The following is a 13,629-nucleotide window of genomic DNA, read 5'->3' as shown; positions in this document are numbered from 1 at the left end:
AGAACCAGTTCCACACATATTCTTAGTTCTTTCGGTAAAGTCACGTTGAAGGGAAACAACGTGACTTTACCGAAAGAACTAAGAATATGAATTACTGCAGTCACGAAAGCTTTAAATCAGTTCCACACAGTCAACTCTCAATTAGAATAATGGGGGGAGGTGTGGTTCAGACAAAGAAAAAACACAAATACAACAAAAAATCTGTAATTTAGGCTGCAGAAGTGTACGTATTATAAATACTTTTATTGTTCCTTAAAACGATTCGGTTTTCTTGTCAACCATTTTACGGTCACGTGGGCATTGACTCTCGACAAGTAAGGAGTGGCTCACGATGAAACCAGCACACGTGTACACACCTACACATGTTTTTTTTGTTCCGCAAGCACAGTTTAATCCACAAGCCCGATAGCCTGCCCATGGAGAACTGAGAGCGAGGTGTAGGTGGAGACCTGTGGCTCTGTGCGTACCTTCGTTAGGTCCTCATCGGACACCTCCTCTTTGCCACCGCTCGCCCAGCGGCCGAGCCAGTCGTCCCACAGCGAGAGGAACGGGAACACGAAAGCGACGGCTGGGTGTGGCAGAGACTCGGAGCCCAGGGCACCTGGACGTGTGGGACACAAGAGCACGTGGTCACAAAGACAAAGATTCCCCCTCCACCTGTGTAGCCTACATGTACCGTTTGGCCAAGTGCTGTCCGTGAGCAACTGTGAAAGGCCGGCACAGCGCACGAAGGGTTGGCGTGGACAGAAGCACGCCTTTGTCTCTTCCGAACTGATCCTTACACACCGCACCAGGTGCTCGTTTAAAAGAACACAAGATATTCGCCACTGATGCTGGCCATGGTTGGGGGTTTGAAGGGCAATGCACAAACCGATACACCATTGCACTCAATCACGTACAAAGACAAAGATCCCCTGTATAGCCTGAACAAACTGTTAGAGCAAGTGCTGTAGCAAGTACCTATGATGGCCGGAATGGCATTCTAGGGCATGGGTGGCCAGCGCCATGCCTGGCCGCCTTTGTCTCTCTGGTGGTGATGTTTAAACATCACACCAGGTACTCATTTGAGGTAGAGTCACCAGGGGAGGCCCACTGGTGTTGGCCATGGGCGAGAATCAAACTAAGGTGGCCCGGGTTCATAGCGCAGCGCGCAAACCGCTACACTGCTATTCCCCACTAAAGTCTCTCACACACGCACGCGCGCACACCCAGATACACGCGACTCGCGTCTGGCACAACGCTTCGCAATTCCCATGAGCTCAGCTGTGCGGCGCGTACCTTTACTCAGGGCGTAGGACGTCTTCAGCACCGACGAGTTCAAGTCTTTAAACGTCCTCAGGCCCGACTCCAGTGCCAGCGACTCCACGTACGACTTCGCTCTCCTCTCCAGCAGAAGGCTCATCCTACAGCAAGGTCCGCACCTCCGATTAGCACGGTTGGCTAAGTTCAACGCACACACAACGCGTACGCACGTCCAGCAACAGCAGCGCACGGTCAACGCGGCGAGACGCAAGCTCACTCTCGGCTACGGCCGGCGGGTCGAGCCGAGCGGCGGTGGAGCTTGTGGATCACGCCGAGACGCAGCCGCACCTGTTTGCCAACGAGAAGAGCTGGGCAGGGCAGGGGTCAAGGCCGGCTCTTCGGGCCCTGTTGGACACGACTTCCAGGTACTGCAAGTTCCACCTGATGTCCAGAGGGAAGTCGGCCAGAGACGAGGAGTCTGGGCCACAGCCAAGGTGGGGAGGGGGAGGGGGACACAATAAAACCACGGAATTTCATAAACTAAAACGCACCGGCCGGAAGTACCACGTCACCGTTATCTGGTAGGGCCTGAGAACAGTGTGTCCTCGAAATCCTCGGCTAAGTCAGGGCATCGCTATATCCGTTTTATTACAAAAAAAATAAAACGTTATTTCCATAAAGATCAACTGTAGCCCATTCGCAGTTTGTTCTTTTTTTTGAATGCTTAAAAATGTACATATTTTAAAAACAAATAGCAAGGTGCTACTTTAGAACTGCCTGGCGCGTGACGTTTATGCGCAGCGTGGAAAACAAACTAACAAGAAAGTTAGCAATTCTTGACATTGGAACATTTTTGAGCTTCAGAATTGCAATAAATAAACCAAACTTCAATTTCTACTTTAATTTTTAGGGGTTCCCCTAAACAGGGTATGCCTGCCCGTGTTATTTCACAGACACGCTGTACCTACATCACCGTCTGTGTTAGGGGACAATGTAATGTCTGCCTTGCGTAAAACACCTACGGGAGGGGGGGGGGCATAAGAAACATTTCAAACCAAGAAAAAAAACACAGCTATGTCATTGCTTGCTGCACCTCCGGCTTGCTGTGCAAGGTGCTGCTGGCAGGCCACAATACGGCTCACGAGGCCGGTCTTGGACACAGAGTCGAGAGCCTCGGACGCCGCCCGCAGTACCGTCCCAACTTGGCCTGTGCAGGGGGCAAAAAAGGGGCAAACGCAATGCGGCACGAGAAAGGTTTAAAACACGCCGAAACTCTCACCAGCATTTTTGCTCAACACCTTCGCCAAAGGTTTCACCGGCTCTCGTTTTTTAACCGATGCGTGTGAAAGGGCATGCTCGCCTGCATTTATGGCGTCGCCATTGGCCAGGTCATTCAACCACCTGACCCGCAGCAGCCAATCCTGAGGGGAGGCTCGTTCGGCGACGAGTCTCGCGGCGAACGGGAGGAGGGCGGAGTTGTCTGTGGGTGGCGTCGATGGAGCGGCGGTGGAGACCCCAGGTTGGTCGTTCGGCAAACCGACGACCCCGATGCTTCGTCGCAGGTCCCCTAACGTCAGCGCATACCCCCTGCAAGAGACGGTCAATGTGAATGATACTTTTTGAAGCGACGCAAAAAATTACACCTCACAATAAAAGGAGTTGCATTTATTTAATTGTACTGGGTTTAGTAGATATTTTACGGTCCTATTATTTGTAGTGAATGGTGCTTGTGAGAATTTATCATTAACAATGTAAAATAATTACTTATTTAGCCAGGAATGCCACACCGAGTCTTAGTCAACAGGGTCCTGCTTACAAAGCCACACGCGTGAAGGGGGCACCACTCTCTGCCATTCAGATGGAAGAGGCGGAGGCCTCAATTGCTGTATCGCTTTCGCATGGCAATCCAGGGTTTGGCTTCCCCTTGACACCCATGGGAAGGGGAGTTTCACAACCTTTGTGTGATCCACCGACCCTCGCCGCCAAAACGCTGGATTGTCTTCACTAGAGTTATAGTGCCCCTCTCACCACCCCCCGCCCCGTTACAGACAGATATTTAATGCATAAATGTTGAAACTTAGTTAAAAAACATTATAAAAGCATGACCTGCGATGGTGAGGAATCCATTAATGACCACAGAATCAGAATCTTCATTTATCCCTTATTCAGATGTTCCAACAGGGGCAGAAACTGACCTTTGACCTGCAGCGGCCAGGCAGTGCAGCAGCAGAGCCCCGTCACGGCGCACGGTGCAGAGCGACGCGTCCCTCGCCAGCGACGCCACCGAGGGCACGGGCTCGGGGTAGCGGCCAGGCGCCAGCAGCTGTGGCTCATTGCACGTCACGTGGGCAGCATGCGCCTCCACCATCTCCAGGGCCCACTGAGAGGGGACACGACCACGTGGGGGGGGGGGGGGTAAAACACACACGTACAGAGACAAAGATAAAAAGATCCCCCATGTAGCCTTAACAGACTGTAGGGGCAAGTGCTGTTAGCGAGCACCTATGAAGGCCGGAACGGTACATGAGGGGGTGGGGGGGTGGCAGGCACCATGCCCGACCGCCTTTGTCTCCCCAGTGGCGATGTTTACACACCACACCAGGTACTCATATGAGACCGAGTCGACCTAGGGGAGGCCCAGGACCTGTTCAGATAAACGTCACTGTTGTTGGCCGTGAGCGGGAATCGAACCCGGGTCGCTGGGTTCATAGCGCAGCGCGCTGACCACTACACTACCGTACAAAGACAAAGATCCCCCGTATAGCCTTAACAGACTGTAGGGGCAAGTGCTGTTAGCGAGCACCTATGAAGGCCAGAACGGTACACGAGGGGGTGGGTGGCCAGCACCACGCCCGACCGCCTTTGTCTCCCTAGTGGCAATGTTTACACACCGCACCAGGTACTCATTTGAGGCTGAGTCGACCTAGGGGAGGCCCGGGACCGGTTCAGATAATTGTCACTGGTGTTGGCCGTGAGCGGGAATCGAACCCGGGTCGCCAGGTTCATAGCGCAGCGCGCTAACCGCTACACTATCGCTCCCCACATGCACACAAGCGTACATGCGCGTGCAATTAATCAAAGAAGCAAACCACAATACAAACTGCGCACCGAGGCTACTCTCACGAAGGACCATTGCGCCTTCTTTAAGCTTGCGGCACACGTTAAGCTGTCAGTTTTAAGAGTGGGTTTTCTCACAGAAAATGTGGGATTTTCCCAGGTTTCCTCCCAACCTGTCAACACTGTGATTGAGGCCATCTGTGCGGCACTGTCCGAACAAGTTTACAGTCAACCATGCTACCAACACAATCGAGTGACTTCGTAGTACCGACGCTGAATTTAAATGCACGGACGTGACATTACCGAACCACATTAAGGAAAAGGGTGAATGAAAGATCAAAGTGCAACGGATGACTCGGAGATCATTTGTTTCAGTCGCTCCATCCGGTGATGCTCATGGGGTAATTCTATCGGCAGTGATATGGCAGCGTAGCTCCGCTTGCCTGCCGGGTGCTGGGCGAGGGCTGTGTGGAAGCGTAGACATCGGCGCACGCGCTCACAAACGCCGAGTGCAGCCCCTGGCCTCGATGCAGCTGCTGCACCAGCAGGGCGGCGGCCTGGAGCAGCTGAGACAGCGGGCATCCTCCTGCACGCAGTGCACACAAACGCACAGCTGCACAGACGCTCGTGTGCAGATACAGACTCACGCATAGATTCATAGACATAGGACAACTAAAGCTGCCATTCGCCGTTAAGTGGTGGTGATGTCATCACGGCGCTAGGTGCACTTTAAGGCCACGTGAAGTGTCCAAGGCTCACTGGCAGGAAGTCACGGGACAGAAACCAGGAGCCATGGGTTGACTGGCAGAGATGAATGGCAGATGCACCACCTGTGCCCCCTACTATGTGCATGTTGGCACATATAACAGTAGCCATACACTGCACAATGGAAGGCCTCCCAAGGCAATCCTCGACAGAGACCCTGTCAAAGCAGGGTCGTGTTTTGGGAACTTTGGCTGATTTCGTTTCCAAAGAACAATTTACATTTGGTCTAAAAAAAAACCTGCGCCATTGAGCTTCCCAACTAACATTGAAATTGGTTTACGCGTAAGCTTCTCATCTGTCCATCCATCCTCCAAATTCTTCAACGGGCACTCACCAAGCAGACTGCTTCCCATCTGCCGGTGCAGCGCTATCAGCTGTGAAGCTAGAGAGTCTGCCACCACCCCCAGTCCGAGCAGCATTAGCTTCAGGTCCATCTCGGCAATCCGGGCCCTCTCTGCGGCCTCCCCTCCGCCTCCCGCGAGGCATGGCGTGGCCGCACGTCCTTGAGGCTCCCCTCCCTCGCCCGTGCCGGCGCAGCGCTCCGCCGGCACTTCCACATCCATGGCCATCTCGGTGTCGACGGCAGCCGTGGGCTCGGGGCCTGGCTCCGGCGGCATTGCCACGACGGGAAGGAAGATCTCGACGCCGCGGTTGCGCATGGCTCGAGAGATTTCCCCGTGCACCGGGTCCATAGAGAGGAAGAGTCTGGGGGAGACGTCGCGGGGACAATCGGTCGATGCTGTTAAATCCATTTGCGGAACGCTTCTCTCTCAAGGCATGCCACCCCCCCCCCCCCACCCCCGTAATGTGTAGGTAATGAGGAATCAATAAAATCAGCTATTTTGTGCAGTTTTCTTACAAGCGGATGTTCTGCTCTATAGAATTCGCGAATGGACACTTCGTCTCGTGACATGATGCCGAGATCACAATGGAAATAAAATTAGAATGCGCAATTATTTCAAAACAATCACTGGTACTCCGCTGCAGCCTGAGCACACAATGGAGCGCAGTAGGCCCCACCAAGCCACCAGGCCAACCTGAAATCGGGGTGAGGAACGATGGTTGGCACGGTGCCGTCGATGACTCCCCTCTCGCTGATGGTCAGGACTCCCCCCGGCTCCAGCAGTGCGTTGAGCCGGTCCAGGACCGAAGGGCTGTGATGAAAAAGCAACAGTTACCAACGTGTACCGGGCCGTACCACTTGTAAACAGGTAGCAGGCACTTGAAAGACCAAAAACGCGTGGCCCAGAGAATGCCGAGCTCATGAGCGGAGGCAGGTGGATCGGCACAGATCAGCGGCACCCACGGCAAACGATGATTAACACATTATTTAAAAACACGCAACGATAATTATGACATCAATCGCGATGACGACGAAGTTGCACGAACGACGACGGTCTACGAAAACCTCAACCCGGCATAGAAACGTGCGCCGCATTTCCCGTCGGCGAGAACGAGAGTCGTCTCTCGCCTGCAGAAGTTGACGTTGTCCATGAGCAGCCAGTCGCCCGCGCGCAGCGCCTCCACAAGAACACCATCCACCCACTCAAAGGCACCGCCGCCACCTCCAACCTCCCCCGCAGAGCCAGTGCCGCCCGCCCTGGATCCCGCGGCGGTGGAAAGCGGCGATGAGCAAAACCTCCGCTGGAAGTTGCCGAGCCGTTCCCGGAGATCTGACAGCACTGCAGGAGGGGCACAATGAGTCGCAAAGAGCACGATGCAATCAATGTCTAAGCCAGGCTGTTGTTGCGTGTGAGCCCATTCCAAACCTCCTTCTTAGATGAGAAACAATCTCCATATTAAAATGCTACTGTACGTTCACAGTCCGTGTCATTGTCACTAATGAATCCGAATGCGCCCTAGTATCCATCTGTCATCACGTGACCCAGGCCGCAATAACTACATTCGAATTTCCCCGGTGCCGAGTGTCTGCGGTGTGCAAGTTGCGAGTTTGTGCTGAGTGGTGAATAGTGTCTGGCGAGTGTCGGTGTCTGGTGAATGGTGAGTGGTGAATAGTGTGGTGAGTGTCTATGTCTGGTGAATGGTGAGTGGTCAACAGTGCCAGGTGAGTGTCGGTGTCTGGTGAATGGTGAGTGGTGAATAGTGTCTGGTGAATGGTGAGTGATGAATAGTGTCTGGTGAGTGCCGGTGTTTGGTAAATGGTGAGTGGTGAAAAGTGTCTGGTGAATAGTGTCTGGTGAATGGTGAGTGGTGAATAGTGTCTGGTGAGTGTCGGTGTCTGGTGAATGGTGAGTGGTGAATAGTGTCTGGTGAATAGTGTCTGGTGAATGGTGAGTGGTGAATGGTGAGTGGTGAATAGTGTCTGGTGAGTGTCGGTGTCTGGTGAATGGTGAGTGGTGAATAGTGTCTGGTGAGTGTCGGTGTATGGTGAATGGTGAGTGGTGAATAGTGTCTGGTGAGTGTCTGTGTCTGGTGAGTGGTGAATAGTGTCTGGTGAATGGTGAGTGGTGAATAGTGTCTGGTGAGTGTCGGTGTCTGGTGAATGGTGAGTGGTGAATAGTGTCTGGTGAGTGTCGGTGTATGGTGAATGGTGAGTGGTGAATAGTGTCTGGTGAGTGTCTGTGTCTGGTGAGTGGTGAATAGTGTCTGGTGAATGGTGAGTGGTGAATAGTGTCTGGTGAGTGTCGGCGTCTGGTGAATGGTGAGTGGTGAATAGTGTCTGGTGAGTGTCGGTGTCTGGTGAATGGTGAGTGGTGAATAGTGTCTGGTGAGTGTCGGTGTCTGGTGAATGGTGAGTGGTGAATAGTGCCTGGTGAGTGTCGGTGTCTGGCGAGTGGTATCAGCCGAGTGTCGGGTGAGAGCGCAGCCCGTGTTGTTTTGTTTTATACAATGTCGTTCTATGTTGGCTGCGGATTGTATAAACACGGTTTAACGTGTGGTGTACTTTCAAATGTCACACACAGAGATCATGCAAATGCTTATGTAAGCAACTGCCTTTTAATAATCAGTGCTCAAAATGCATGCATGTCACACAGAGGCATAAAAAAGTTACAATTTCGCTCAGTTCTATGTGAAGTTTTATAGTGTAAACCGTTTGAAGGAATAGAAAATGTGCCGCCAGATATGATTCTAAGTGTGTAAAAGATGCTCATGCAGAAATCATCGGTGCATTCTGATCTCCCAGAATGCACTAGGGGGTAAGCCTCACCTGTCGCAGACAGCGCGCGGTGATCGCCGTTGACAAGTTCCACCTCTCCCAGAATGCTGTGCAGCGTTTCTACGTCCGAAACCGTGACCTCCGGCGTGGCCCCACCCCCGATTGCCAACAGCGACGTGCGCAGTCGCAGCAGCCGCTCGGCATGCTGGGAGGAGGCGGGGAGGGCGGCACGGGCGAGCGAAGCGACGGCGTCGCGGGCGTCCGCAAGCAGCGCGAGCCACGGGCGACGCGCGTCCACCTAAGAAGCGAGAGACACAAAAATAGTTGTGAAAGATTACCTAAGTTCACATAAGAATAAAAAACCGTGGTGGAAACTTAAAATGGAGGTTTTTGTAGCCAATCCAATGTTCCATATTTATTTTGGGTTAAACCTCCATTTACAAATACATAAATGTGTAGATATCTTGGTAAACGTGACAATAAAAAATACTACACGGCCTATAAATCAGGAGTGGCGACATCAGGCTAGGCAAGTCCAAGTGAAGTCTCAAAGGCTAGATGGTAGGAGGTCACAGGACAGTACCATGTGTTAGGGCTTAAAATGGCACGTGAAACGCACAAGTACATACATGCAGATACATACACCAATGCATGACAATGACACTTTGGGCATAATTAATGTGCTGCTGGTGGAAACGCAGGCTCCCACTGGTGCAGTCGTCATCCCTTCATTGAGCAAGACACAAGCCCAAGGCCGGCCCAGGCCACCCAAACGGCGACAATCCGACCGCCCTTCCCCCACGCCCGCCAAACAAACCTGCTCAAACCCTCCGAGCAGCTCCGTCGTGTCCATGTCGCTGTTGACGGCCATGACGCGCAGGCGGCGGCCGGCCAGCGTGGCGAGCGAGCTCAGCAGCGCCGACTTCCCGGCGCCGGCCGGCCCGACCAGCAGAACCATCCAACCGCGCTCCACGCAGCGCAGCAGCGACGCCAGGCGCGGCACGCAGCCCGGCAACAGCTGCAGGGCGTGCGGACCCGCGAGGGCGCCGACGCCGGACCCCGGGACGCCCCGCGAGTGGCGCCGCAGGCAGCTGAAGCCAGCCTGGGTGGAGACGAAGGGCGCCAGAGGGTGACCATGGAAAATATGGCAGAGCGGCGAGAGCGTGGCAGTACCTGCGGGCTCGCCGTCGGTTCACGCTGGGCGCCGCAATTTTATTAACTACCTCAACTTGTACGCAGGAGGTCGTGGATTTGACGCCTGCATATTTGTAGTTTGCGTGTTCTCCTTGTGACCGCGTGGATTTTTCTCCGAGTCCTCGGGTTTTTTTCCTCCACATTTAAAAACATGCGTTTAGAGCATTTGGCCGGTATACATTTCCACGTGATAAGCCACTTTATTGAGGGATCATTTGTGGCCAGATCGCTTCTAAAAAAAAGCTATATAGCTCAGTGGGCCTTACCTAGTGAAATAAAACGTTTGTTTTTAGACGAGGTATTCCTAAATTCATATATTCTGCAGGTGGCCTTCAAAGTTCTCTTTACTGGAGGCCCTTTCTGCCAGCAGTGGCATTAACGACCATTTACAGGGCTGCACCTTTACCCCTCATATGCACAGAGGATGCGCCTAAGAGGTTATTCACCGTGGAAATAGAGCGATGAGATGAGCTCGTGTGCAGGTGTTTTATTGATTGATGCATCGCAGGACTCGGACAGATGAAGAGGGTTTGGAGAGGCCTTCATCCGGCAGTGCATTGATCACATGGCTGATAATGATTGATGACGATGATGGAATTCATGGAGCAGCGGTGCAGTGCTTTGCACAGTGTGCAAATTACTGCATGAAAGTGGATGTTCTCTTGGGCGTGTCTGCATGTACGTTTGTTTACACAGGAAAGTCTCACCGAGTCTCATGACTCTTTTTGAGGAGGGTCCTGCCATATTTTTTGCAGTACGGGGCATAGATAGGCAATGCACAATCTCAACTGAGCACTTTGCGGGCCAATGTTTTATTCTTCAAATTTGGTAAACTTGCACCATGCATGAAGAGCAGGGCTCACCTGCACGAGTGCAGGAGTGACGTGCAGGTGCAGCGACTCCTCCAGCAAATCCTCCTCCTCCGTGAACACCTCCCGGTACAGCTCGTACACCTGCCCAGTTCGCGCACACAAGGAGATTCAAGTTTACACTGATGATAGACTAAAATTGAGCGAACTCAAAAAATATAAATGTATCGCCATTCTTTCCAGCGATCGAATTCAACTATTTTACAAATAATTCTCTCAAGTGGACTCTTAGCTTGGTTATAAATACGAGACTGCTTATTAACAGACGCAGGATGAACCCTTTCCCGCCGTTCCGAGACGTCTGCAAGTTATAGGGTGTGTCCCCGTTCACCGCTGAATCTCGGAACGCGGAAGTGATTCAGCGTTGTTTTTTTTAGAGGCGTAGCGCCATTGCTTTCAAGGACACTGTTCTCACCGCAGAGAACCGTAGCGATACGACCGCCCTCTACGACAGCTGCACCAAACTGTGCCACACGCCCTTCCACGTGGCGGCTTTGTTGGAGCATCTGTACCAATAAAAGTTATTTTATTTAAGTTTTTCTTCCAATTCCGTATGTAAGTACGTGCACGTCATCGGAACGGAATCGGAAGAAAAACTGTTGACGTACACGTACGTACGTCACCGCCACTTGAGGAATGCTACAACGGCGGCCACAACAGCGCGGTCCCGATCCCGAGCTGCGGCAGGCGGTTTTGGACACGTGCCTTGTCGCGATCCTCGGCGCTCCGCATTCGGTCGGTGTACACCAGCGCCACGTGGCGGCCCGGCGAGTAGCGGCCCGGGTCCTGGTCGGCCTCCAAGAGCTGGCACCAGCGGAAGACGTCGCGCAGGTTGAACTCCCAGGGCCCGCCGCGCTGGCCCCAGCGCCGCTCCGCCGTCACCGCCTGCACCATCTGGCCGAGCACACGACGGGAGCGAGGGAAAGCAGCTGCACTCCGCGCGATCCCACAACCAATGGCGTGCGCAGGCACTGCGCGGGGGGAGAGATACGACAGCCGTACTCGTATGGAACAAGACAAAGATCCCCCCCGTATAGCCTTGACGTACTGTTGGGGCAAATGCTGTTAGCGAGCACCTATGAAAGCCGGCACGGCACACGCGGGGGTGGGTGGCCAACACCACGCCCGGCCGCCTTTGTCTCCCCAGTGGCGATATTTATACACCGCACCAGGTACTCATTTGAGGGAGAGTCGACCTCGGGGGAGGTCCAGGACCAGTTCAGATAATTGTCACCGGTGTTGGCCGTGAGCAGGAATCGAACTCGGGTCATCGAATTTGTAGCGCAGTGTAGCGCTAAACCGCTACCCAACCGCTCCCCACTCATACGCATTAACAAACACGCACGCATGCACAGTAACAGAGCGACCAAGTTGCACAACATAGGCACACGTGCACGGGCGAGTCAAGGCCACGTTGTTGTTATTGCTGATGCTGTTGCCACCGACGCGAGAGTCACAGGTCACCTTGTTGTTGAACTCCACCATCTTGGCGACGATGTGGCTGCCGATGTTGGGGAACATAGCGTTGGCGATGAATTCCATGTCGCCGCCGCTCATCTCGTCCACGTACACCTGGGGCGCACACAACATGGGCATCGGCCAGGTCGTTAAGCCCTTCGAAATAGGGGCCCGCCTTTGGCGCCGTGGTGGCTGACACACGCAAGGGAGCCGAGTTCAAGGTTCGCACGGTGCCGTGATTTGGTGGCGCTGACCTGATCTGATTGCAAATTCAATAAACCTTCTCATCCTCCTGCACTTGTTAACAACCGGTAACACCAGTGAGTTCATATATTAAGAGGTTTTTTTGTGTCCGCCACATTGTAGCATTCCCAAAAAAACCTCTATTATGGATATTGGTCGCGAAAGCCTACGTGTTAAACTGACCGGTGAGTTTCTAAAGTTATATATTAAGCAATGAAATTAATATAAAACATGAAGAGACTGCATTGCCAAAAATACACAAGCACACATTTTTACAACAACAAAAAAATCACCACATTGAACATGAACACTGCTTTATCACGAAGAAGTACATGACAGGCCAAAAAAATTAGTCAGTAATATATATCCATTGTAAGGCAGCACGTGTTAATTAGGAAGGTTAAGTTTTTAAAAAAATTAATATCAGAATTAATGTTCTCGCATGTCCACTGTAATTTCAAGAAAATGTGTTAAACCCAACAAAAAAAAGCAGGCAAACAAAATACAATTAATTTGAAAAGGCAGGAGATGGGCAGAGATAAAATCGGTACTCTCATTCACAGTAAAACCTTATAGGGCAATTACGTTGCACAAAAAAGTCGCCACCATTCGCATTCAGCCACCATCAATCTCACCTCCCTCCCCAGGCGATTCGCATCTTCTGAAGGACTTTTGGTCATTCACCACTGCCAATTCATGCGCTACCGCCCTCAATGTGTTTCATTATTTAGAGATACAAAGAGGATGGGAGTTGAGGGAACGGACGAGACACGAGATAACCGCACTTGAACTCCGCTTGAATTTGATTCAGGAAATATCCACTCTTGAACACCGAGAACCTCTCGCAGGGATCAGGGACGGCGTACAGCAACGTTTGGTCTCCTTTCGTCGACTCGTTCCTCATCCGACGTTTCCCCCCCCCCCAAGTACGCAATTCCATTCCGCCACCTTTTTTTTTCCCTCAGTTTGTCTTTCCATCTTCCCTGACCACTCTCCGTCTTTCATGGTTTCTATTTCGGTTTCCTAGGCTGCAGCCAGAGGACGCTACGGTTATGCGCGTGGGCGGCGGTCATTCAGCGAATGAGGGCGCCGCGGTGGCGAGATGTTAACTACCTCACCTGATATACAGGAGGTCGTAGGTTTGATTCCGACCCTGACGCCGGTAGATTTGGAGTTTGTGTGTTCTCTCCCGTGGTTGCTCGGATGTTTCACTGGGTCCTCTGGTTTTTCGCTCCAAATTTAGAAAAATGCGCTTAGAACATTTGGCTGCTCTAAATTTCCACACGATAAGCCACTTCACTGAGCTATCCTTTGAGGCCAGGTCGCTTCGGAAAAAGAGCTACTAAGCTCAGTGGGGCCTTGCCTGGCAAAAGTCTGTTTCGGTACCTTTTGCACGAGTATCGTCGTTGTTAAAGCAACCAAAATAAATACGCGAATAAAAACAAAAAGAGACAGCAGCACTGGGGCTCGTTCAGACCTGAGTGAAGCGATTGAGGAAGGAGCGGGGCAGGCCTTTCCTGCCACCGCCCTGCCTCAGCGGGTTCTGGCAACCGAAGATGCGGGTGCTGTCGCGCTGGACGTGGAACGTCATGCCCAGCTCGGGGACGAACACCTCGGCGCGGTGGTCGAAGCAGGCGTTGAGCCCCTCCAACACCGACTGCGACGCCAGGTTCAGCTGCAGGC

The 13,629-nt window shown here is 52.6% G+C and overlaps 1 protein-coding gene across 3 annotated transcripts in view; it reads right to left on the bottom strand.

Annotated features, from left to right (window-relative positions):
* MDN1 (midasin AAA ATPase 1) overlaps positions 1-13,629 on the bottom strand; it is an 83,736-nt gene that overhangs the window by 41,324 nt on the left and 28,783 nt on the right. For all 3 annotated transcript variants that reach the window (XM_032973608.2, XM_076074979.1, XM_032973609.2), the window contains exons 37-52: positions 13,424-13,621; positions 11,710-11,817; positions 10,951-11,139; positions 10,240-10,329; positions 9,000-9,284; positions 8,234-8,480; positions 6,536-6,746; positions 6,102-6,218; positions 5,399-5,769; positions 4,743-4,885; positions 3,438-3,622; positions 2,603-2,829; positions 2,336-2,449; positions 1,591-1,720; positions 1,279-1,403; positions 468-601 (exon numbers count right to left, since the gene is read on the bottom strand). In XM_032973608.2, the coding sequence (XP_032829499.2) occupies positions 468-601; positions 1,279-1,403; positions 1,591-1,720; positions 2,336-2,449; positions 2,603-2,829; positions 3,438-3,622; positions 4,743-4,885; positions 5,399-5,769; positions 6,102-6,218; positions 6,536-6,746; positions 8,234-8,480; positions 9,000-9,284; positions 10,240-10,329; positions 10,951-11,139; positions 11,710-11,817; positions 13,424-13,621 (2,874 nt within the window). The remainder of the gene's footprint in view (positions 1-467; positions 602-1,278; positions 1,404-1,590; positions 1,721-2,335; positions 2,450-2,602; positions 2,830-3,437; positions 3,623-4,742; positions 4,886-5,398; positions 5,770-6,101; positions 6,219-6,535; positions 6,747-8,233; positions 8,481-8,999; positions 9,285-10,239; positions 10,330-10,950; positions 11,140-11,709; positions 11,818-13,423; positions 13,622-13,629) is intronic.

The sequence above is a fragment of the Petromyzon marinus genome, chromosome 51 (assembly GCF_048934315.1).
Source record: "Petromyzon marinus isolate PM22_M1 ecotype Great Lakes invasive population chromosome 51, UKy_Petmar_22M1.pri1.0, whole genome shotgun sequence".
Taxonomy (NCBI): Eukaryota; Metazoa; Chordata; class Hyperoartia; order Petromyzontiformes; family Petromyzontidae; genus Petromyzon; species Petromyzon marinus.
The sequence above is the reverse complement of the archived record's forward strand: the minus strand, read 5'-3'. Positions and strand labels throughout refer to the sequence as shown.